The following is a 23,672-nucleotide window of genomic DNA, read 5'->3' as shown; positions in this document are numbered from 1 at the left end:
TCTCTCATGCTGTTGCCTTTGCCTCAACTGCTCCCCTTTGAGAGCTGCCTTCCCGCTGGCATTCAGGTCCCCACTGCCCACCCCGGGCACCTCCACCAAGAGGCGTTTTCTGAGAGGGAGAACCAGGAAGATGCTGTCTGTTACCGAGTGTTCCGGGGGCTAAATAGTAGGCTAAATAACACTTCAGCTAAATAACACTTGCCAAAGCCATCCTAAGGAGGCAGCAGCACTCCCCAATGTGACTTTGGCTTGAGAAGAAATATATGTGAGGGTGTGAGCTGGCCAGTTTCAGAAACCCTGGAGAAAGCAAGCAACAAGGCAAGCTCTGCCAGCACCCGACGAGACCCTGGGCTCCTAGGAGAGAATCCTGGCCAGTGGACCTGGCTGAGGTCCACGCACCAGATTCTCTCAGCCTGGAATCGCTGATCACCAGGACATACTTGCTCTATGTTCTCAAGCCAACTTCTGCTTGTGATCTGGCTGGTCACATGTCTGCCCACTAAGCGAGCATTTTCTGGTCATGCAGAAAGCAGTACTATGGTTTCTGGTGATACTAATAATTTCTTTCTAAAAATCAACAGAATGGTATTTTTATGTTATTCATCAGTCTTGAGAACTCATCAGTAAAATCCCCTGAAGAAACTAAACCTATTCTTTTTGACAAATTACCCTGATTGGCTTAAAACCTTCTACCTGTTCTTAGATAAAACCCTAGTCCCCCAGGGACCCTGCAAGTCCTGGCTTCCACGACTCCTGTCTTCACCCCCACCCAGCATACCTCCAGTCACACCAGTGCACTCCTCAGGTCTCTGCATTTGCTGTTCCTTCTGCCTGCGATGCTTTCCCCATCTGCTCTCTGCGTGGCAGGCTCCTCTCAAATGTCACATCCTTAAAGAGACCCTTCATGACTGACCTCCTCATCCAAAATAGCTTCCTCTTGCCATCTCTACCTGTTATTCTCTAACAGATGATGTCACTCTACTCTTATTCCCCTTGTACACTTGCCAGTGCTTGAACTTAACTCCTACACTTATTAACAGTCCCCTCCCCAACCCCCACGCCATTACAAAGCCAGCTCTGTTAAGGGCAGGGACCCTGTCTGTCTTGCTTCTGATTTAATTCCCAGAGCCTAGAATAGTGTCTGTCACATATTAGGTACTCAGTAAATATTTGATGAAAGAAAGAATGGGTAACAGCTTAAATATGACAATTTAAAAATCTAAGTAAGATACTACTTTTGGGGGGAAAAAAGAATCTAGATACTTCATTATGCTAAAAGCAAAGCAAATAATAAATTCTTGACTAGTTTTGCTAATAATTTCATTTTCTCTAAGTTGGAATAAAGCAATTACTTCTTTTTGAGTTCTTCTCAACAAGCACATATTTCGTAACTTGAAACAAAAACATGAAAACTGTGCCATTTTTACCAAAAGTAGCCAGCAGAGGGAGCAGTTTGTGAGGTCTTTCAAGGACGGGCAATGAATTACAAAGGAAATCAATCATAAAGGGAGAGTTCTGGAAGTAAACTGCAGTGTTAACCATTTTAGTACTAGCTGTTTATATCCACCCAATTATCCAAGAGTTGGAAATGTTTTCTTTAAAATGAGAATCCTAGTTAAGTTTAATATTTTTCAATAAGAACCTGAATTAGAAAACAATTTCAGGAACACAAAACTCTTACAAAAATGTGAGCTTTTAATCCTCTGCTTGGGGAATTCCTTGCCAGTTCAGTGGTTAGGACTCCACACTCTCACTACTGCGGGCCCAAGTTCAATCCCTGGTTAGGGAGCTACGATCCTGCAAGCTGAGTCCAGAAAAAAAAATCTACTGTTTGATATGAATGAAGACCTGAATATAAATTAACTAATAATCAAATTTAGAAATCTGTGGAGAAACTCACAAAGGGAGATTCTGGGACATGACGTAAATCACCAACCATTTAGATGGTGAAGAATCTGTCTGCGATGCAGGAGACCGGGTTTGATACCTGGGTCAGGAAGATCCCCTGGAGAAGGGAATGGCAACCCACTCCAATATTCTTGCCTGGAAAATTCTATGGACAGAGGAGCCTGCTGGGCTCCTGGGGTCACAAACAGTTGGAAATGACTGAGTGACTTAACACTTTTGCTTTCACACTTGATATATTAACAAATTCTAAAACTTTAAGCAGAATCTCCACTGGACCCCCTTCACATTTCAAGAAGAAATGGTTTAAATAGAATTCAAATGCATTACCCAAATACCACGTTAGTCCACACGGGCCCAAATAGTGTCACTATTCCTTACTATCTCTTCCTACCTAATTACTTCGAACATTTTCTATATAGTTAAATATTCATTCTGCCCATGATTTTAATAGCAAAAGTCTTCCAATATATGTTTAATTTTTCCTATTTACTAATAAAACTGTACTGAATCTGTAGGCACATCACAAGGATAAATCCCTAGATGTGGAACTGCTGAGGTCACAGCCCTTATTTTAGGCTTCTGACAAATGAAACTGCCCTCCAGAAAGGCTGTGTGATTTATTCAACAACATCTGTGCCGGTTTTTGTACAGTCTGGACCAAACCTAGTACTGTTATTCTAAAACAATTTAATAACATGATGGGCAAAATGACATTGTATTTTCCGCTTTGCCTTCCTTTCTTTGTTAGGTGAGGTTATACATGTTCTTCACCTCTTCGTTGACCATGTCTCCTCTGATTTACCTGTCTATGTGCTTTGCCCATTTCTTACTGATTTGTAGGGGCTTTTGTTAGAATAAATTAAGAATACTTCATTATAAGTTTATAAATATAAGCAAATAATTAAAAATGAAATAGCTCAGTCTGCCTTCTGATTTTCAATGACACTGGGTATGTATTGACATGACCTCTAGGTCAGCAGGGTTGTTGCTGGAACAAAGGAGAAGAAATTCTATGTTTTATACTCAGCTTCAGAGAAATGCTGGGTGACTTAGAGAAAATGATATACTCTGTTCAAAAGCTGTGGACTCAGTAACAAATTTGTCACAAGCAATGCAATCTTTTCAAAGATGTGCAAACATCAATCAAAGCTTAGGCCTGTGTTAGTGTAAGAGTTCTGTTACCATGTGGATGGGACTTGAACCACAATTCTGGAGCCTTCTAAACTGATTTGGGGGGCATAGGCTTCTTTATTTTCAATCTGTGCTGTGTCAACTACCACCTAAGAGAGAAACAAAAACAACAATCAGCTTTCAAAGAGAAAAATGGATCATAAACAAATCAAATGCATGAGCCTATCAATGCTGAGTGACTCTGGTAAGAACTATTCTGGTAAGACAGCAAACTATCTGGCAACACAGAAACACACAGGCCAGTCAGGATCCCATGGAGACAACAGCAAGTAATAAAGATGACTGAAAACAGTAATACTTCAAAAAAAGAGAAACTGCATTCTAGGTGCAGGATGTACTGAACTTCACAATCATTTTTAGTACTTCTTCCAAGCTGTAAATACATTAATTAGGAATTACTTTGTTTCCTTCATCTAAGTATTTTTTCACTTGATGCACTTGAAAGAAGTAAAAATGTCATTAAAAATCAAACCAATGCTTTTAGAGCAGCCTACGTGTAATGACCAAATATGAGCCAGAAGATGGTGAGGCTTTTTGTTAAGGCCATTTTATCCTCAACCATCAATAAGAACAGAATTACTTCAGGAAAAATGCAGAACCAGTCCTTTCTCAGTGATTTTCTCTCGTTTTGTTTTTGGTCACACTGTGCACTTGTGGGGCCTCAGTTCCCCAACCAGGGACTGAATCCGGGCCACAGCTACGAAAGCATGGAGTATTAACCACTAGACCACTAGGGAACTCCCTCGAAGAGAGTTGTGTCTTTCTTCAGCTTTTTGTTTTTCGTTTTTTTGGCTGTGCCATGCGGCATGTGGGATCTTAGTTTCCTGACCAGGGATTGAACCCGTGGCCCCTGGATTGGAAGTGCAGTTTCAACCACTGGACTACCAGGGAAGTCCTGAGGAGAGTCTTTAATATTACACAGATGATATAGTATCCTTTGTAATTCAAAGGGTGTAACAAAGTGATGAATATATTTTCAAATAACTAAAAGAAATTTAAGAAAATAATCATAAAACACTTTAAAAACAAATCTGTAATATTTTAGGAAGGGCAAAGCTGTGCAGAGTTGCTTAGTAGGATTCCAAATTCAGCATCTAATGGAGCCGATTTCCACAGCTGTAAGTTCCCACAGCTGGTCTGCAGCCTTCTTTAGGAAAGACTTCCTGTCCAAGTAATAGCCATTGTTGGAACAAGCAGGTGTTTCCTCTCTCCTCCCATCCCCAGAACAATAATCTGAAGTTTTTCATCAGTCACACACAAAGGTGCCCTGGGATCAAGGAGCAGAGAACTAGGAAGAAGTTTTTGCTCTCTGAATAACATAGAACATTTTTTTTTAACTGATGTTTTCTCAAAACCGCCTTTGGGTCTTCCTGCCTTATTTTACATTCTCCTTTCTAGAGAACTTATTGACATGGTTCCCCTGCTGCTGCTGCTGCTTAAAATGGTCTTTGGGAATATGGATCAATCTACTCAAAGCAGTGGGCTCCAGGGGTCTCCAGTTGACTCTTTTTCTCAGGAGTTCCTATACTATGGAACAGATTTTAAGGGAAATGTAACTCAACACTGTGGACAGGCCCCACCTGGCTCTCTACAAAGCAAGTACTACCCTGAGCTGGGCCACTGGAGCGCTCACCCACACCAAACAGAAGGACTGCATCCTCCCAACAGTTCCTTTTATGAATAAAGTAGGAATCAGAGTAGAAACAGTTCTTTAATTATCTTGATCTCTAATTAGCTTCCTTTAATCTCTAAAATGCTATGCATGTGTGCTAAGTTGCTTTAGTCGTGTCAGACTCTGTGTGACCTGCTGGGCTGTAGCCTGCCAGGCTCCTCTGTCCATGGGATTCTCCAGGCAAGATTACTGGAGTGGGTTGCCATGTCTTCCTCCAAGGGTCAGGAAGATCCCCTGGAGGAGGACCTATAACACTTCAGAAAGCAATCTTTCATGCTAGAACATAGGATGAATACATAAGGTTCACAGATCAAAGGCGCCTGACAACAACCTAGATGTTGTTACATCCCTGGTGGTCCAGTGGCTAAGACTCCACAATCCCAATACAGGGGGCCCGGGTCTGAGCTCTGGTCAGGGAACTAGATCCTACATGCAGCAACTAAAGATCCTGAGTGTCACAAAAGAGCCGGTGCAACCAAATAAATAGTGAAAAAAAAAACAAAAATTAAAGACACCTAGATGTTGATTTCCTAACCCACCCAAATGTGGCAAAAGTTATTCTTCTCACCAAAGGTGAAGAGATCAAACTTAGTTTGGAGTTGCTGTTGTTATTTTTATTGTATAAAAGGAGATATACAGAGAGCTGGGATACAAAGTGACTGGATGGGGCAATACTTATATCATCGGAGGAGGTGATGTTTGAGCTGATGTAAGGAAAATGAGAAAGAGAGTCACATGAAGATCTGAGAGGAGTATTCTCAGGGAAAAGGAACATCGAGGGCAAAACCTGAGACAGGAAGAAGGCTGCTGTGTTTGAGCAACAGAAAGACACCCACTGTAGCCCTGGAGAGTCAGGCCAGGTGAAAGGGCCTACCAAATCATCACTAATGTAATGGTTTCCTTAAAATCTGGAAAGCCTGAGACACCATTTTGCAACTAGGTCCCCTGCAAATACATAACATCAATCTAGTAAAGGACAAAAAAAGACCTTTTAATGATGCTCTTCCTTTCCCATCTTGTCTAAACTCTGCAGCAACCAAAGGGCTGTTTATATTATCCAATGTTTTCACACATGAGCCCACACCACATGCTCACGTGCTTAAAATGTCTTCCTCTACTCTCCCCTGTCCTTCACAAGTGTTCACTCACCAGTCCAGCTTGGCCAAACAGCAGCTGCACGGCAGTCTTGCAGGCACCCCGCCACGTGGATGGGCACACCTGGTTCAGGACTTCAGTCACAGGAAAGTCATCCCTGGGTGTCATTCCATTATAGCAGCCTGCCTCCTTGATCAGCTGTAACATCGTATGCTACAGATTGATAAAAAGAGAGTTCACACCTCAAAATAAAGCCATACAAGGTTCCAAAATTTACAGAAATGCATTTATAGGTACAAAATAGCCCTCAAGAGAAGAGAATTTTATTTTCTCCCAAGTCACTTCATTTTTGATTTCTTAAGTAATTCTCATCAATTACCTTCAAAGATTTTCTCAAACCTGTGACTGGCTAGATATGGATACATGTGCATTAATACACATGTGATTTCTATTCTAGCACAAAACACAGCATTATTTAGCAATCTACTGATGCAAATTGGCTAAGGAATTCTGAAGTTCTGAATCCCTCTGAATAAGGAAGGAAAGGAAATCATCTGATACAAGTAAATACCAGAAAACTTCATTCCTATTCTGGATGAAAAAGTGGTCAGCATAAGCTCCAATTCCAGTCTGCAACTTTCTAGCTGTGCAGCCTTGGGCTCCAGTTCCTCTGACAAGTGGGGAAAAGGGCTGTGCCTACCTCATGGGTGAGCATTAACTGAGAGGATACATGGGAAACATTTAACACATGCCTGGCACATAGGACGCTCCACAAACGGTCCTAATTACTTGAGTACTAGAGCAAGATTTCTCCTCTTATTTATTTCACTGAAACATTAACCATAAGAGCCTCCTAGGTTCTGATAGTAACACAGGACAAGGGGGCCTCAGCTAGAGGATTAAGTGATGTGACCCTTGAGAAGAGGACTTAAAGTAGAGAAAGACCTGACGAATAAGTGTGGGGGTGAGGCTGGGGCTGTGAGACAGCCAGGAAGTGAGAGCCCGTCCCAAGAGCATAACCATAAACAACATTTTTATAGTGTACTTTCAAAACCTTTTATTTTATACACTTTGAACAAAATCATAAATGAAATTAACTTGGCGAAAGTCTCTTTACAAAAGTTACCCTAGGAGCTTCTGGGCTGGAGAACACAGGGAGGTGCTGGGACTGTGCTGCCTGGAGAGAACAGGAAGCCACCAAGTCCCTTCCCCAGGCCTTGCCCCAGGCGCCTCTTCCATCTGGCTATTCCTGCGTTACATTCTCTCACAACAAACCGATGATCCAGAACTCTCCCAACAAGCTGGACTTCACAGCAACAGTGTACTCTGATCAAGGTACCATAAGGAGAGTCCACAGTGGCAGATACAGGACATGCCTGAAGAAGTTCATGTATGGCCCTGTGACTATAAAATAGTCACAGCCACTCTCTTAAATGCCAAAGTTTCCTTGAACCCCTTCCACACACTTCCTGGATTCCCCCAGCCTCTCTTCTGGCTCCAGAGACCATCTGTCTGTGAGGACCCAGGCCTGATCCCACTTCAGAGCTCTAGACCCATACATCCAATTGCCTGCTGGATGGCTCCACTTGGACATTCCAAAAGCAATCTTAAAATCATGTACAAAAATGTATTTTTGACAACTATCGCCAAGCCTTAATAAGCAGCACCAAAACTGCTGTCCAAGCCAGAAACTTGGGCCTCATCTCCCTTCCCCTCCCTCTCATAGCCAGTTAATCATGGAGTCCTGCTTATTACAACCTCTAGGTTGCTCCTGCGGAGAAGGCGATGGCATCCCACTCCAGTACTCTTGCCTGGAAAATCCCATGGATGGAGGAGCCTGGTAAGCTGCAGTCCATGGGGTCGCTAGGAGTCGGACACAACTGAGCACCTTCACTTTCACTTTTCACTTTCATGCGTTGGAGAAGAAAATGGCAACCCACTCCAGTGTTCTTGCCTAGAGAATTCCAGGGACGGGGAGCCTGGTGGGCTGCCGTCTCTAGGGTCGCACAGAGTCGGACATGACTGAAGCGACTTAGCAGCAGCAGCAGGTTGCTCCTGAATCCTTCCACTTGCCTCCCATCATCACCAGATGGGGCCATGGCCAAAAGCCTTCAGTGCTGCTCTCCCTCCAGCCAAAAGTCTATCCTGAGGCCAGGGAGATCTTTCAGAAATGCCAACCTAATCACGTGACCTACCAGGGTGGGGCACCAGCCTCAAATTGGGGGCTTTCCATCTTCCTGGGCTACTTCTCCAGCCTTGGTCAGTGCCATGTCTCCCCTTGTTCTAGACTCTCAGGTCTGACTACACGTTAGAATCACCTGGACAACTTTAACAAACTAGAAGAGCCCAGCCCTCATTTCAGGACAATTAAATCCAAATCCTACTAGGGACTGTACTGGATAGCCAGAGGACACCCCGCTTCAGCTCTAAGGAAGGCCTTCAGCTCTTGGAACGGCTCTCACTTCCTGGCTGTCTCACAGCCCCAGCCTCACTCCCACACTTATTCTTCAGGTCTTTCAGTAAGTCCTCTTCTCAAGGGTCACATCACTAATCCTCTAGCTGAGGCCCCCTCGTGCTGGGTTACTATCACAACCTAGGGGGCTGTCAAACCTCCTAGCCTGGTACTAACGGCTGCTCAATAAAGACCTATCAAATGTGTGTGTGGAGGAACGTCACTCTAGTCTGCTTTTAGACAACAGTTTACTGAGGAAGGTCAATGCCTCCTGTCTTCACTTCAGTTTTGCTTTTTAATCCAGATTCTTTACAAGCCGTTAGGTGTCCTTAAGAACTCTATTTTCAAGTTCACACCCGGGTTGGAGGAACCCCATGGGAAGCTACCGTCTTGAGTTTCAGGTTGTCGGCGGCTGACTCGTTGAAGGAGACCCCCTTCAGGAAGCTTGATCCTATCTGCACGGGCACAGTGGGGAGCTCACACTGCATGGGCTGCGGCGGGGTCTGCCTCCGCCCCGTCTGCTGCGCCTCTGCCTCGCTGCAGCAGCCCTGGAAAATGGTCGGAGAGGACAAGAGAGATGACCCACGGCTCAGCTCTTGAGACGACGGGCTCATGTGGACGGCGTGACTGCCACACCACAGCTCACCGGAGCCACCAGACAGAGTAACATACCTGCAAACTGGCTTCTATCGCCTTTGGATTCAGGTGGAAACCAGCTTTCATTGCGTATTCACAGTGACCTAAGCTTTCCAGAGCTATTTTATATGCCTGCAAAGAAAGTGTTTTTAGGAATCAAGATTACATAGTAGATTCTAAACTGACAAAGTCCAGTGAAAATAGAAATTGTAAATTTCTATAATTATTAAAAGACATGAGGCCAACTACTATCCTATTACTCTTTCCAACTGGTTCAACATCAAAACTTTAACTCCTGCCCTTGTTTTCATTCCTCAGATATTAATGTGCTAGTTTTGAAAAACATACTTGCAGAGCACTGTCAATTTTTATGTTCAGTTCTTTCAGCTGGTGCTCGGGAATTGCTGCACTTTGAGAACAGAAGAGCTGCTGAACTTCAATTCCTGCCAGGCGGCCATCACAGCCTCTTTCTCTCAGTCTAGATGTTGCCTGCAACAGAAATAATCACTGGTAGGTAAACGAAGATGTTTCAGATACTAGCAAAATTTAAAAAAAAAGAAACCATTAAAATAAAGCAAGAAACTATCTAAGCATTAGTCATTCTGGATTATCTCTATTATAAAGAGAGCAGCCAGAAATTCTGAAAGACTAAACCAAGCATTGATGAAAAAACAAACCTGACATAGCACTACCTTATTTAAGAAACCCCCTGGGAATTTCCTGGTGGTCCAGTGGTTAGGATTTGACACTGTCACTGCTGAGGGCCTGGGTTCAACCCCTGGTCTGGGAACAAAGATCCCACAAGCCTTACGGCACAATCAAAAAATAAAACCTGCGAAAAAGACTTACCTACCTGTTATATTAATCACATTTTAAGTTTCTCTATTTTAAAAAGATAGATATCATAGTATATTGGCCCTTGAAGTTTCCAAAATTAAAAAATATATCTATTTGGTTGAGTGGTCCTATACACCAAAGTAAAAAACCTCACCAGTAGGAAAAAAACTACATTGTAACATTAAAGGAAAAACAGAACTTTTGAAATCCTCACAGAAAAATGAAATACTTATTGTTTAGTCATTAAATATATGTTTATGAAGAGTACATTGAACCTCCCAGGTGGCTCAGTGGTAAAGAATCTGCCTACTAAGCAGGAGACACAGGCTCAGTTCCTGGGTTGGGAAGATCCCCTAGAGAAGGAAATGGCAATCCACTGCAGTATTCTTGACTGGGAAATTCCATGGACGGACAAGCCTGGTGGGCTACAGTCATGGAGTCACAAAGGGCTGGACATGACTTAGCAACTAAACAACAAGAATGAATATATAAGACAGACAAACAAGAAGACATAAGGACGTAAGACAGAAAAACAGGAAGACTCATCTGTGTCTTGTGATGAAATGCTAGTTATCTATACATATGGATCAGGACTAGAGAATATAGAAAAATATATATTCGATTTATTAGATGTAAGGAAGGATTCAGGATGAACTGTCTTTCAATTTTTTCAACATCTATTTTTATTGCAATAATACTTGTGCAACAAACAACATTTTTAAACAGTTAATTTTTGTTCTTCTAGGTTAATGGAGTTATAACATTTACCAACATTGCAAGACTAAAGGAAATTAAGCAGCTATAATGTCATAGATTTCCAAAGCTTCACAAATTCTATATGAAGACCAATCACTCCCTGCACCCTAATAGTCCCACAGTTTAAAACCATTTGACTCTCTTTCTAGAACTCTTCATTTAGTCAAAATATGTAAGACCTCATAAGGAGGTCTTACGTTACAGGAGTCACTGGATAGACAGTGGAGCATCAATCCTGGTCCCTATAATCTTGGAGCTGACAGCTTCGTAGGTTGAAAAGGCAAGCAAATAAAACATTTAAAAAATATAAAATGGAAAAACTCATCCCAAGGGAAATAAAGAACTGTGACAGGGAGCACCCAAGAAACTGAGAAATCATCATTTAGGCTGCATTTAAAGAGGAGGAGGCAGTCAACAGAAGTGCAGGGTCAGGGAGGGGGGCGGACAGGCAGAGATGTAGGCGCAGGAACTAGAACCCAGGGAGTGGGGAGAGTGGCCAGAGGCGGCTGGTGGGGAGGCAGGAGCCAGACTATGTGTGACTAGGCAGGTCATAGGACAGGTCTACCCCTTATCCTAAGGAAAGAGAGAGAGATGAGGGACAGCAAGACAGGAAAGGGAGAAGCAGGCCCAGCCTCTGAAGATGTCAGGGGAGAGTAATGATCCCCTGAAATAAGTCAGTGACGGTGGACACAGAATGAAGGGATAGGTCTACAATAGTATTCTGGAGGCAGGGTCTGCGGGGCTTTCGTGTGGACTGGATGCAGTTGTGACAGACAAACTGGAGGATAAATGTCAGGTTTCTTGCACAAGGGACCCAGTGTGAGAGGGCGCTACTTGCTAGCGCAGGGATGCTTTGAAGAGGAACAGGTGTATGTGGGAAGGCCAAGGGCTGAGCCATCTGAAGACCTGAGGAGGACAGCAGCTGAACACGGGGGCCTGAGACCACAGAGAAGGGCACTGGGCACACACACTCCATGGCCCCAGCACACAAGCAGTTTCTAAAGTTCCAAGACTAGATGGAGGCCCTTCAGGGAAAAGAACACGTAGACCTGAGCCTTGAGGAACTCACATTCATAAGTTATGTTGAAGAGAAGATAGCAAAGCGGTTGGACAGGCTATCCTAGGAGGTAAGAGGGTAACTAAGAGCAGTTGGTTCTTCATAAGGAGAGAGGATTTCCAGGGCCCAAGTCGCTGTGAGCCGCTAAATGGAGTCAATGGGATCCTTGGATTTCTGCCAACGTTTCTGGCAACACCGAAGGCACCAGTGACCTTGACAAGACAAGGCATGTTCTGGTGGAGGAGTGGAAGCCAGATTTTAGTGAGCTGAATGATGTCCGTTATATATAAAGCTTCATATTGTGCAAAACAATATACATATGGATACACACATACAGAATAAAACTATAAAAATATGCATAGGAGTCACACTCCAAAATCAAAAGAGGTTATCTCTAGAGAGAAAGGAATATGAATACGACAGTGGAGAAGTATAAAGGGAATTCAACTGCATTTTCTGTTAAAAATAAAAGGTATGAAGCAAATGTGGCAAAAAGTGAAGATTCACTTCACAAAGCTAAAAGGAAGATAGATGGTTATGTATGTGACATTTCCTATATGCTTGAAATATCTGATAATAGTAATTTTTTTTAGCGTGAATCAAAGGTGAGGCAAACAATTCTCCCAAGAAGCTGGCTATGAAAAGAGCAGAGAAACAGGGCAGAGCATGGAGGATTTTTATTTGTAAGCCTATTTGTGTACTGGTGGGAACATGCTGAGGAGGTGGGAGACAAAACCTAGGGTCCTAGTACAGAGGCCCTGAGGGCGGGGGCAGGGTGGAGAGAGGCAGACTGCACAGGCGGGGAGGGCGCCTCCTCTGCTGGAACCAAGAGCAAGGAACAGGAGAGGGTCTGAATGGGAGACGTGTGTCATCTGGGTGGAAATGGAGAAGAGGGGCTGCTGCTAGGTACATTCTGTTTTCTCAGTGTGTAGGGGGCAGGGTCACTGGTTGAAAGCAAAGGAAGGAAGGCAGAAAGCCAGGGCAGACAGAAGTGGGTGAAGGAAAAGGTCAAGGCCAGGAGGTCACAGGAGCACCAGAAGGCTGCTCACTTGGGCTGGGCTCTCAGCATGAATGATACCCACAGGCTGGGTAGAGAAGACCTTGAGTCAGGTACAAAGAGTGTAGAGTGTGAGCAGTGTGATCAAGAGACGGCAGCCAGGAGGGCACAGAGGGCTGTAAGGTGAGAAGACAAAGGTGTGGATCCCACTGCCTGGCCACCTGCAATGAAATCAGCAGGTACCACTCCTGCACTCAGCCCCCAATTAGCACTGCATGGCTGCTCCAATAAACACCAAGAAAGCAGAGGAGAAACTTTAAAATGAAAGGGACCAACACAGCAAAAAGAAATTGAGAAGAAATAACAATGCAACGGAACATCATAATACTGAACTAAGTAAACAACAGAACATATAATGTTAAAATGTTGAAAGATGTTTACAAATTTGATTAGAGATTTCTAAAACAAAATCAAAAATTTTGCCAATTTAATTGAGGTTATGAGTCAAACTAAATATTATAATATAAATTCTCTTTTACTCTGTGAAATGGAACAGTAAATCCTAGTTAAAATGTTGACTTGCAAGGCTTTTTTCTTCAAGCCTCAGAAACAAAGGAGTATTAAAATACCAACAAGAAGTGTCATTGCTGACGACATCCCCACCTAGCTACCTAGCTGACTGCTTACTCTCCTTGCCCTCCAGCCTCTTCGCTCTGGTCCCTTTCCTAGAAACTCTGCTGCACTTCTTGTCAAAGGCCTCTCCTCAACCCTGCTTTTGTAAAGCCCTTTCTCTTAGGAGGCTGTGAGTAGAGGCTGTCTTCCCAGTACCTGGTGCATGCCTGGTATGGAGTGAGCATTTACAAAGGCATTCACTGTTAAATGAATCAACAATCTAATGACAGCAGTTGAAAACTCACACTTCTAAATAAAAAGGCCCTTTTAAGAACCAAAAGGCAAAGGCCCTCTGGAACCTCTCCTATGTGAACGAAGGGCACTCATCTCCCGGGAGTCAGGATTACCTCAGCAGCCCCGCGCCAGGACCGCACGGCCTCCTCCAGTTCCGACGTGTGGCCCGCGCCAGATAAGCCGCCGCCACTGCTGCTGTTCTTTTTTTCTGGCACAACAACTTCAGCAAAGCACGAGTGAGCCACGGGCTGCACCTTCTGTAACGCCTGGGTCAAAAACTGGAAATGGACCTGCACCACTGTCAAGAAGCATCGTCCCAACACCTGTGAAGACAAGAGAGTCAGGGACTTTCAGGTTGTGGGTTGCTACTGCATTACTGCAATAACTTCTCAACTATGAATTTGAGTAGAGGTAACAATTAACTGGAATTCTGAAATCACATGGAAGTTACAAAGTCACCATGCTTTATTTAGAAGGATCTGCCTTTGTTCTCACATTTGGACCTGGGTGGCCCGGTGCCTAGAAGTCAAAACATTATAACCAAGTTACCAGCCTCAAGGTTTGAATGGACCTCCCCACTTCCCCCCTCGCCTCCCTCACTCCCGTCCTCCACTCTCTTCATCTGGATTCTTGTTCACAGAATCCTATGAGCTGTCTGTGAGCTTCAGTGGAATCACAGCAAGCCACAATTCCAGTTCTCTCCACACAGTATTCAGAAGACAGAAGAAAAGCCAGATGATTAGAAACCTGAAAGGTCAGTTTGACTATAAGAACATATTCCATTGGAAATGGAATCCAAAGATACAGGTTGTTTTAGTAACAGTGTTATTAACATAGTAATTACATAGTTATTACCATAGCTGTATGTCATATTTCCAGTCTTATGAAACAAAGCTGACAGACCTGTTTTCTCAGAGTTAACAAAACATACTGGTACATCCATGTGTCAGATCAGGAGAACACCACTTGCCTAATACATATTAGTACAGCTGACTGATTAATACAATAGTCCATTAAAGCAGAAAATTTACTTTATAAGCTACTAAATACATAATGCGATGTTAATGTATACTATTAATATATAATTATAAAAATATGTGTACTAAAAACATACAACATGCTGCTGCTGCTGCTAAGTCGCTTCAGTCGTGTCCAACTCTGTGCGACCCCATAGACAGCAGCCCACCAGGCTGTCCTGTCCCTGGGATTCTCCAGGCAAGAACACTGGAGTGGGTTGCCATTTCCTTCTCCAATGCATGAAAGTGAAAAGTGAAAGTAAAGTCGCTCAGTCGTGTCCGACTCCTAGCGACCCCATGGACCGCAGCCCACCAGGCTCCTCCGTCCATGGGATTTTCCAGGCAAGAGTACTGGAGTGGGGTGCCACTGCCTTCTCCTACAACATACCACCACCAAAAGATACAAATGTGCCTTTATCTGCCAACCTCTGGCACTGGCAAGAGCTATTCTCCGCGCTGTTTGTTGTTCTCTGTTTGCTTTCTTGTGTTAACTCCAGCTACAAGGTATTCTCTACAATTTCCTATTTCTTTTTTCTTTAAAGGAGATAAGAATTTGCTACTTGCAAAGCAACTTGAACAGACACTTTTCAGATTACTGACATCTTCCCTAATCTTTTACAGTTTTATCCATACCAAATTTGACAATAACAACAAAACTTTATTGTAACTTTTTTACATGCCTCATAACATTCAAAAAAACCCTATATATATATATATATATATAAATTGGCCATGCCATGTGGCATGTAGGATCTTAGTTTCCCAACCAGGGATTGAACCTATGACCCTTGCATTGGAAGCACAGAGTATTAAACCACAAGGCTGCCAGGGAAGTCCCGCAAAACATTTTTAATGGAAAGTATTTCATATTTCATTGGCCTATAGAGTGGTTTACTAACAAAAAATTACTTAACTGAGTTTGTAATTTATCCCACTGGAGGACAGCAAAGCAGGCCCACCAGTCGCCAGCATGGGGGCACTGCCTGGGGGCATGGTGACGGTTCCCACTGCAGTTACAGCAACTACCACTCAACCCCAGGGCCCACACCTTGGCCTGGTGAAGCAGGCAGAAAGAAGGCCCCTCCTTGGCGCTCTCACCTCCCAGCGCACAGTTCAGATGCTGCCCTTTCCTACCCGCACTAGGCAGAGTTCTTCCTCCTGGAGAAAGAGTCAGGCAAGTTCCCAGTGGTGACACTTACTCCCTCTGAATTATTTTCCCCTGTGGAAATCACCAGGACAAAACTAAAACAAACACAGACATCTCACATCATAGCATCCTCTGTCTACAGGGAACAATCAGAAAAACAGGCTGAATTCCCACCCAAACCTCCTGGGTTTCCACTTACTCCCTCAAAGCTCTTTCTCATAGAGATGCGCAGAGTGAGCCACACAGAGTAAACAGACCTAGCAACCTGAAACTTGTGACACAAACAGAAAAAACAGGATTTAATTAGCACTGTACGCAGTATCAGCCAGCTTGAACACTCAGCATGCACCTCACTTGCACTAAAGATTTCACATGGATTTTCTCATTCAATCCTAGGAACAACCATGTGAGGTCATTCCCATTTCACAAACAATAAGACTAAGGCACAGAAAGGTTATGAAACTTTGTCAAGGGGACACAAACTGAATTTGGCAGAGGGCTCACTTGACTCAAGTGTCTATGCCTTTAGTCAGCGTGCACCTTGCCCTCAACAAGATCTACACGCCTGGAGACAGCTGTGTGCTGGCAACACTGAAACTAGACCCATGGCAGACGCTCACCCTTAACCGGCTCAGGCCAGAATGACGCGGTGTTCTGAAGCTCCACACAGAGCAAACCCAGAGGAGGCCTGAAGCCGAGTCCCCAGGCACACAAACTCTTCCTCCTCCTTCTTCCTTGGCCTCTTGGCAGGCTGCAGCTGAGGGGGGAGGAGGGAGCAGTGACGTGCCCTGTGCCATCCGCTCTGGGCTCACATTCTTTCAGCTTCTGACAGATACAACTGAGTCATTCATTCTTTCAACAAATGTGTAATATGTGAGTGTGTGGTATGTACAAAGCACAAAAAAAGCTAGAGGATACTACAAGAAATACAGTGAACAAGTCACTGTCCTTCTGAGGGTTACCTTCTAATGGTGGGGGACAGTAAGTAGATGTGCAAAGGCAGGGGCTACTGGAGAAGGAACACTGAGGGGCAAGGTGGGAAGGAAAAGGCTCTCTGAGGACAAGAGCACGGGAACAGTGGGAGTACTCCGTCTGTCCCTTCTGAAGGGAAGTTCTAGGAACGGCCTCTGAGGGCCTGAGTGTCCTGGGCCCAGAAGAGGACACTCTGATAATGCTGCTGATGGCAAGCTGAGGGCTGGGGAGGGTCCTCTTGCTGTTGAGGGCAGAATGGTGGAAAGAGGATGTCGCTGCTGCAGGAATGAATGGGGAGAGATGGTGGTCAGTTTTAGAAGGGGGACATTTGGAGTGTTGCCACCACCACTTCTCACATGCTTGACCCTGGATGAGAGGTCTAACTTAAATTTCTTCCTTATGTATAAGAAGTGGCAAAAACAAGACCTCAGCATCTCCCTCCCCCTACTTATATGAGGTATGGAGCACAAATTATTGGTTGTAATAAAGTATTTGTGTTGTAAACAATTCACTAAAAAGCCAATCAAAACCATGGTTACCCTGGATCTTGGAAAAGCTACCTAAAGAATATGTATTCTACAAGTGTACCTAAGTAACAGAAGTGTATTCTCTGGAGGGAGGATGGAGCTCAACCTCCAGCCTGCCTCTGCCCACCTTTTCTCTACAATATCTCCTGTCTTAGCCCAGTTTCCTTCCTGTCACAGGCTCCATCCTCCCTGACCCAGGGATGTGCCAGTCCTTGGGGTCTTCCTGAGAAACCTGGAAAGCAATAGAGACTCTAAAGTTATGAATCTGAAAGCATGTGACCCAAGGGCCTAGGACAGTTACTTTCTCTTTAATTTTATTTTTAAAGTTGCATCTATTTACTTATATATTGGCAGAGCAGCATGTGAGAATTTAGTTCCCTGACCAGGAACTGAACCCATGGCCCCCGCATTGGAAGTGCGCAGTTTTAACCACCGGACCAGGAGGGTCTCAACTTTCTCTTCCACATGGAGACCATTTCCTGGATTATGGGATCCCATGAAGATGCAGAACATGTGTAGCAAGCTGAAGGACAAATGAGTGGTCAGTGAGATTAAAATGTCACTGGAGCTCCAGAAGTCCATGTCAATCAAGAGCTACCATTTACTGAGTGTTTAACCCATACCAAGTACTTTACATGCAGTGAAGCGAAGCTGTGGGGTGACAGCAATTCATCCATTTTACAGATAACTACACCAAGGCTTAGAGAGAGAAAGAACCTTGCTCCAATGTCAAGCAGGTAATAAGTGGTGCAGTAGAGATCTGACACTGAGTCTAACTCCAAAAACTGTTCTAACCACCAGACTGTGCTATTTTCATATGACAAGATCCAGGAGGTAGTCACAACAGTGGCTAAGGATATCACGAAGGGGAGGGGACCGCAGTGCAGGAACCCTGATGAACAAAGACTGAGAGGCATGGCTCAGTCTTCTCTGATAGTGGGAAAGAGACTGCAACAAATTTTACAAGTGCCTGTGGCCCTTTGGGGTGGCATGAGTCTTGAAGTTCATGATTTGCATAGCAGACAACAGCTAAGACTGGCTGCAAACAGCAATAAAATGGGAGAGGGCACATGGAGCTTGGGAAAAGGAACAACTTCTCTTACCTCTTAAGGAATTCCAAGCCCCAAAACATCTATTTGGGCCTTCAGCCCATCAGTCTCATTCAAGAATTATGAAGAAAGCAATCAGACTTAATCTTACCCTTGGCATCTGAATTAAAAAAACACACACACACACACACACATTCATCTCAAGGCATCCCAACTGGATGGAATTTGGGGCAATATAAGGCTATTATCAGAGTTGCATTAAGAGAAACATCTTGGGGACTTCCCTGGCAGTCTAGTGGTTGGGACTCTGTACTTCCACTGCAGGAAGTATGGGTTTGATCCCTGGTTGGGGAACTAAGATACCACATACCATGCAGTGGCACAGCTTTAAAAAAAGAAGGAAAAAAAAAGAGAGAGAGAGGAATATTTTGGTATGACTTAAATTCCTCATAAAAGCCCAACTCCTGAATATAGACAATAAGTGACCTTGCCACTACTGCTTCCAAATATCCATGAAGCATTCTGGATTGTAAACAGCCATTGAGCATCTACTGAAATAAAACCTTGTTTTCTGGGAATTGCTGATGACAGAAGAAAAAGGTACGTGTTCACTTTCCCATGTCTCTATAAATGGACCTATACAGGGGGTTATCTTTATGGATAAAACGAGGAAACCTTTTCTTTTCAGTGATCTTTCTATTTTATTAATTAAAACAGATTTTAGTTTAAGGTCACCCTGTTTTGAGCCCCAAAAGACCACCCCTTCTACACCACCAAAGTCAATTCTACCTTCCTAGAATATTTTCAAATTTTTAGTTACTCTTCTTCCAGGGCCATGGCCTTACTCAGCCCTTACTATATCCCCACATGTTGAAATTACAGACTGCCCAAGTCCACCCCATCTGTGACACACCTTGTGATCTTCACATTGATATACACAATGTCTAAATTCATTTTCTACTCAAACTCACTGAACAAATCGTCTTTCTCATATCCCTGCGAAGTGAAGAACAAGTAGAAATGTTGCATATGCCATAGTGTCAAACATTTGCGTTCTGGTATTTATTTCTGATCAGTTTAAAAGTCAAGAATGAATGAAATGAAGTCAATCCGGATTGGTGGCTTTTATTAGAAATTCCAAGGTCATTCAATCATTTCTTTCTCTTCAAAACTTACTTGTACCTTAAACATTACAATTGGTTCCAAGTGTTCTCAATCTTTTGTCCTTATGATAATTCCACAGTTATTACATAATGACCTAACCAACAGACCGGAATGTGATATAAGAACCTAAATGTGTCTCCAGAGAAATAGAGAATGCAGCAGACCACGCTTGGACTATGGAAAGTACTTTATGGAGATTAAATTACAGTAGGAAAATGTAAAAACCAAGCTCACTGAAACTAAGATGTATAGTCTGACCTAAAAGCTGATTAACAGTGAGTATTTAAACTTTTTGTTTTTTAAAGCAATTAACAAAACAATAATCTCTTTGCAGTTGGTATCAATCCAGAGCACAAAGAAGCTGCCATGCTATGTACAGGAGAAAGAACTAGGGAGGAGAGAAAGCTAACACATGCCCAAGGATGGATGAGCCAACAGCAAACGTTAATCATTCAGACAAGATTACATTCTGCCCCTGACACGCTGCTTTACTGCTGGTAACAATATCATCAGACACAGTTTCTAAACTGCTTCAAGCACTGTGATTCACAGAAACTTTTATACCAGTAATATATATTCACTGCAAATAAATTAAGAAGAAAAGACCAGCACAATAAAAAAACAGTGTCAGATATTACTAAATAGATATAATCACTGATTACACGTTTGCAAAACAGCCTACATTTGAAACTTTCTTTTTTTTCCAAAATTGGCTCATTTTATATGTTGTTTTGGGGTTTCCCTGATAGCTCAGTTGGTAAAGAATCTGCCTGCAATGCAGGAAACCCCAGTTCAATTCCTGGGATTGGGAAGATCTGCTGGAGAAGGGATAGGCTACCCATTCCAGTATTCTTGAGCTTTCCCGGTGGCTGAGCTGGTAAAGAATCCACCTGCAATGCGGGAGACCTGGGTTCAATCCCTGGGTTGGGAAGATCCCCAGAGAAGGGAAAGGCTACCCACTCCAGTATTCTGACCTGGAGAATTCCATGGACTATATATAGTCCATGGGGTCGCAAAGGGTCGGACACAACTGAGCAACTTTCACTTTCATATGCTGTTTTACAGTCTGCTTTCCAAAATAAAATATATCAAAATTTATTACCATGCAACACACATAGGAAGTTTTATATTTTAGCTACACTACTATACATCTTTATATAACTAATAAGTATAATTATAAACTATCATCCAGGACATGAAACAGTGAAAAGCCAGTGACAGGAACTAAGTCCACATCAATTATGGTAGACGAAGAAGGAGGGGCAGTTATTGCTCAGTGGGCAGAGATTCAGCTTGGGAAGATGAAGAAGTTTTGGAGGTGGACAGTGGTCGATGGCTACAAAAAATATTAATGTACTTAATGCCACTATATGCTTCAAAACTGTTAAGATGGCAACATTTATGCTATGTATAGTTTACCACACTAAAAAAGAGTAAACTGCTTCTAGTCACCCCCTCTGCTACCATTCTATTCCATGCTACAGTCATCTCTTGCTTGGATTACTGTAAAAGCCTCTTAACCGATCTTCCTGCTTCCTTTCAGTTAGGATTCATTTTATCTACACACAACAACAACAAATGCAGTGGCTTACATAAGATCCATATTTACTTCTTTCTATGATGAAAACCAGCAAGGAGATCAAACCAGGCAATCTTAAAGGAAATCAGCCCTGAATATTCATTGGAAGGACTGTTGCTGAAGCCAAAGCTCCAATACTTTGACCACCAGATGCGAAGAACAAACTCACTGGAAAAGACCCTGATGCTGGGCAAGACTGAGGGCAGGAGGAGAAGCGGGCAAAAGAGGATGAGATGGTTAAATAGCAACACCGACTCAATGGACATGAATTTGAGCAAAGTCCCGGAGATAGTGGAGGACAGAGAAGCCTGGTGTGCTGCACTCCACTGGGCTGCAAAGAGTCCAACACGACTTAGCCATGTGAACAACAAAGGTGAAAATAAGTCTAGGGTTTGGCAGTCCAGAGCTAGGATGAGGCTCCTGGGTATCACAGGGAGCCCAGTTCCCATCTTTCTGCTCTTCATCCTCCCACAAGACTTACATACTTACATAACCTCACAGTTCTAAATAATTAAATGACCTTCAGCCATTTTTCCTGCATTCTAGACAGTAAAAAATTGGGGGGAGCAAGGAAAAGGGAGCACCCTTTTTCCCTCTAAGGAAACTTCCTCATAGTCTCATCCAAAACCTCCAGTTACATCTTCATGAATCAGAACTTACTCAAGTGACCACTCCTAGCTGTAAGGGAGGTTGGGAAGTATAGTTCTATTTTCAAGAACGATATTCCTAAAAAAACAAAAGCAAATAAAAAACCCTCCAGAGTTGGTTATTTATTTTTTTGGCTGTACCATGCAAAATTCCACATTGTGGAACCTTAATTCCCCAACCACGGATCAAACCCAGGGCCCAGCAGTGAAAGCGCCAAGTCCTACCCACTGGACTTTTAGACAATGCCAAGTGTCCTTTGAAGGAGGCCCACTCTGACCCTATTTGCAAATGAACCACTATCGTACCTGGAGCGTCCTTCTATCTCTCAGACAGACATTGCTCAGTGTTCCATCCTCAGAGAGGTCTTTCTTCTTCATTCTTTTTCTTCATAGTGCCTCTCACTACCTGACATTATGTTTGTATGGGCCATTTATTTTTTGTCTGTTTCCCTACCTAGGAGTTAAGCTGAATGTGGACAGGGTCTTTTGTTTTGCTCCCAGTCACATTCTCAATGCCTGGCACACAGCAGACAATCTTTCTGTACATATTTGTTGAAAGAAGAAAAAAAGCAGTTACTACTCTCCACATAAAAACACCAATCTAGTCCAAGAGTAGCATGTTGACTGAAGAGCTGAGGGCAAGACATCATGGCAGCATCCATGTGCAAATGTTATTACCCCTGAACTCTTCCTGCTTTCATTCACTGGACAGCTCTTCTGCAGCCAGCCCATGGACACCAGCTGCAACCTCGAGCTTACTTTGAGGGTGATATCCCCAACAAGCCAGGGGGAGATAATGACTCTTCTGGAGAAAGAAAGGCTGTAAACCATGCAAGGCTTTCCTGTGAGTGACACACTTGCCCAGAATGAAGAATCAGGTATAACATGTCATGCCTTGGAATTGTAGGCTTATTCTTTCAAACCGAGAACCAATATTGTAACTAACAAGTATGCTATTGAGGGAATTAAGGGTATATATAAGGGCCTAGAAAGGTGTATTTTCCCTGTATGTTTGTGTATGTGTATCTACTTGTGGTTTTCTGCCCAGATACATGAAACAGTTAATAGTGGTTCTACCTGGGACTGGGATGGAGTTGGAAGAGAGAAGCATGACCTTTGGAAAAGTGAACTTATGGCATTCAGAAATGTTTGTATTTTTTGCCATAAGTATGCATCATATACAAAATAAAACTAATTTATTAAAACTAATAATCAATAGTAATACATCCAAAGAATTCTCATTAAAATGAGGACCAAAACAAAGATGCTCATTCTTAAAAAAAAAAAAAAGTGCTCATTCTTAAAGCTCATTGTTTTATATATTAAAATCTATGCTGATAGACAGAGAGTTCCCTGGTGGTCTGGTGGTTAGGATTTCTGGGCTTTCACTGCCACGTACTGGGTTCAGTCCCTGGTCAGAGAAGATTCCACAAGCCATGTGGTGTGGCCAAAAAGTAAAAGTAAAACCTATGTTCAATGCAACAAGATATATAACTACTGGAAGGGAGAAGATATATATAGATGACATGATCTATACCAAAAAACCCCAGATAAACCAAATGAAACATCAAAATTACTGAGTCCAGCCACAGAGCAGGAGATAAGACAAAAATAAACAAAAAAAATCAAGGGTGTTCCTATGTTACAGAAAAAAACTTTCAAATAAAATTTCATCCTGGGCTTCCCTGGTGGCTCAGTGGTAAAGAATCTGCCTGCCAATGCAGAATACACTGGTTCAATCCCTGGGTCCAGGAAGATCCCACATGCCCAAGCACCACTACAATCGAGCCCACGCACCCCAACTACTGAACTCGAGAACCCTAGAGCCCATACTCCATGGCAAGAGAAACCATTGCAACGAGAAGCCTGCATACCACAACTAGAGAGTAGCCCCCACTCACAACTAGAGAAAAGCCCGCACACTAACAAAGACCCAGCATAGCCAAAAATAAATAGGTAAGATTTCATTCACGGCAGCAACTAAAATAAAGATTAGTTAAGAATGTTAAAAATATACACAGCCACTAGAACGGAAATTATGAAATTTTACTAAGACACATAACT

At 43.1% G+C, this 23,672-nt stretch overlaps 1 protein-coding gene across 5 annotated transcripts in view; it reads right to left on the bottom strand.

Annotated features, from left to right (window-relative positions):
• GARRE1 (granule associated Rac and RHOG effector 1) overlaps nt 1-23,672 on the bottom strand; it is an 85,389-nt gene that overhangs the window by 13,353 nt on the left and 48,364 nt on the right. For 2 of the 5 annotated variants that reach the window (XM_086351777.1, XM_086351778.1), the window contains exons 3-8: nt 13,621-13,830; nt 9,303-9,443; nt 8,991-9,086; nt 8,705-8,866; nt 5,921-6,079; nt 3,091-3,188 (exon numbers count right to left, since the gene is read on the bottom strand). In XM_086351777.1, coding sequence (XP_086207903.1) covers nt 3,091-3,188; nt 5,921-6,079; nt 8,705-8,866; nt 8,991-9,086; nt 9,303-9,443; nt 13,621-13,830 — 866 coding nt within the window. Of the gene's footprint in view, nt 1-778; nt 1,675-3,090; nt 3,189-5,920; nt 6,080-8,704; nt 8,867-8,990; nt 9,087-9,302; nt 9,444-13,620; nt 13,831-16,290; nt 18,634-23,672 lie in introns of those variants that run through there. The other 3 variants (XM_086351780.1, XM_086351781.1, XM_086351782.1) reach the window with 3 other exon arrangements.

This window comes from Bos grunniens, chromosome 18, assembly GCF_055505025.1.
Source record: "Bos grunniens cultivar Pamir isolate PY7600 chromosome 18, Bosgru_T2T1.0, whole genome shotgun sequence".
Classification (NCBI taxonomy): domain Eukaryota; kingdom Metazoa; phylum Chordata; class Mammalia; order Artiodactyla; family Bovidae; genus Bos; species Bos grunniens.
Note: the sequence above shows the minus strand (reverse complement) of the source record. Positions and strands in the feature narration are given on the sequence as shown.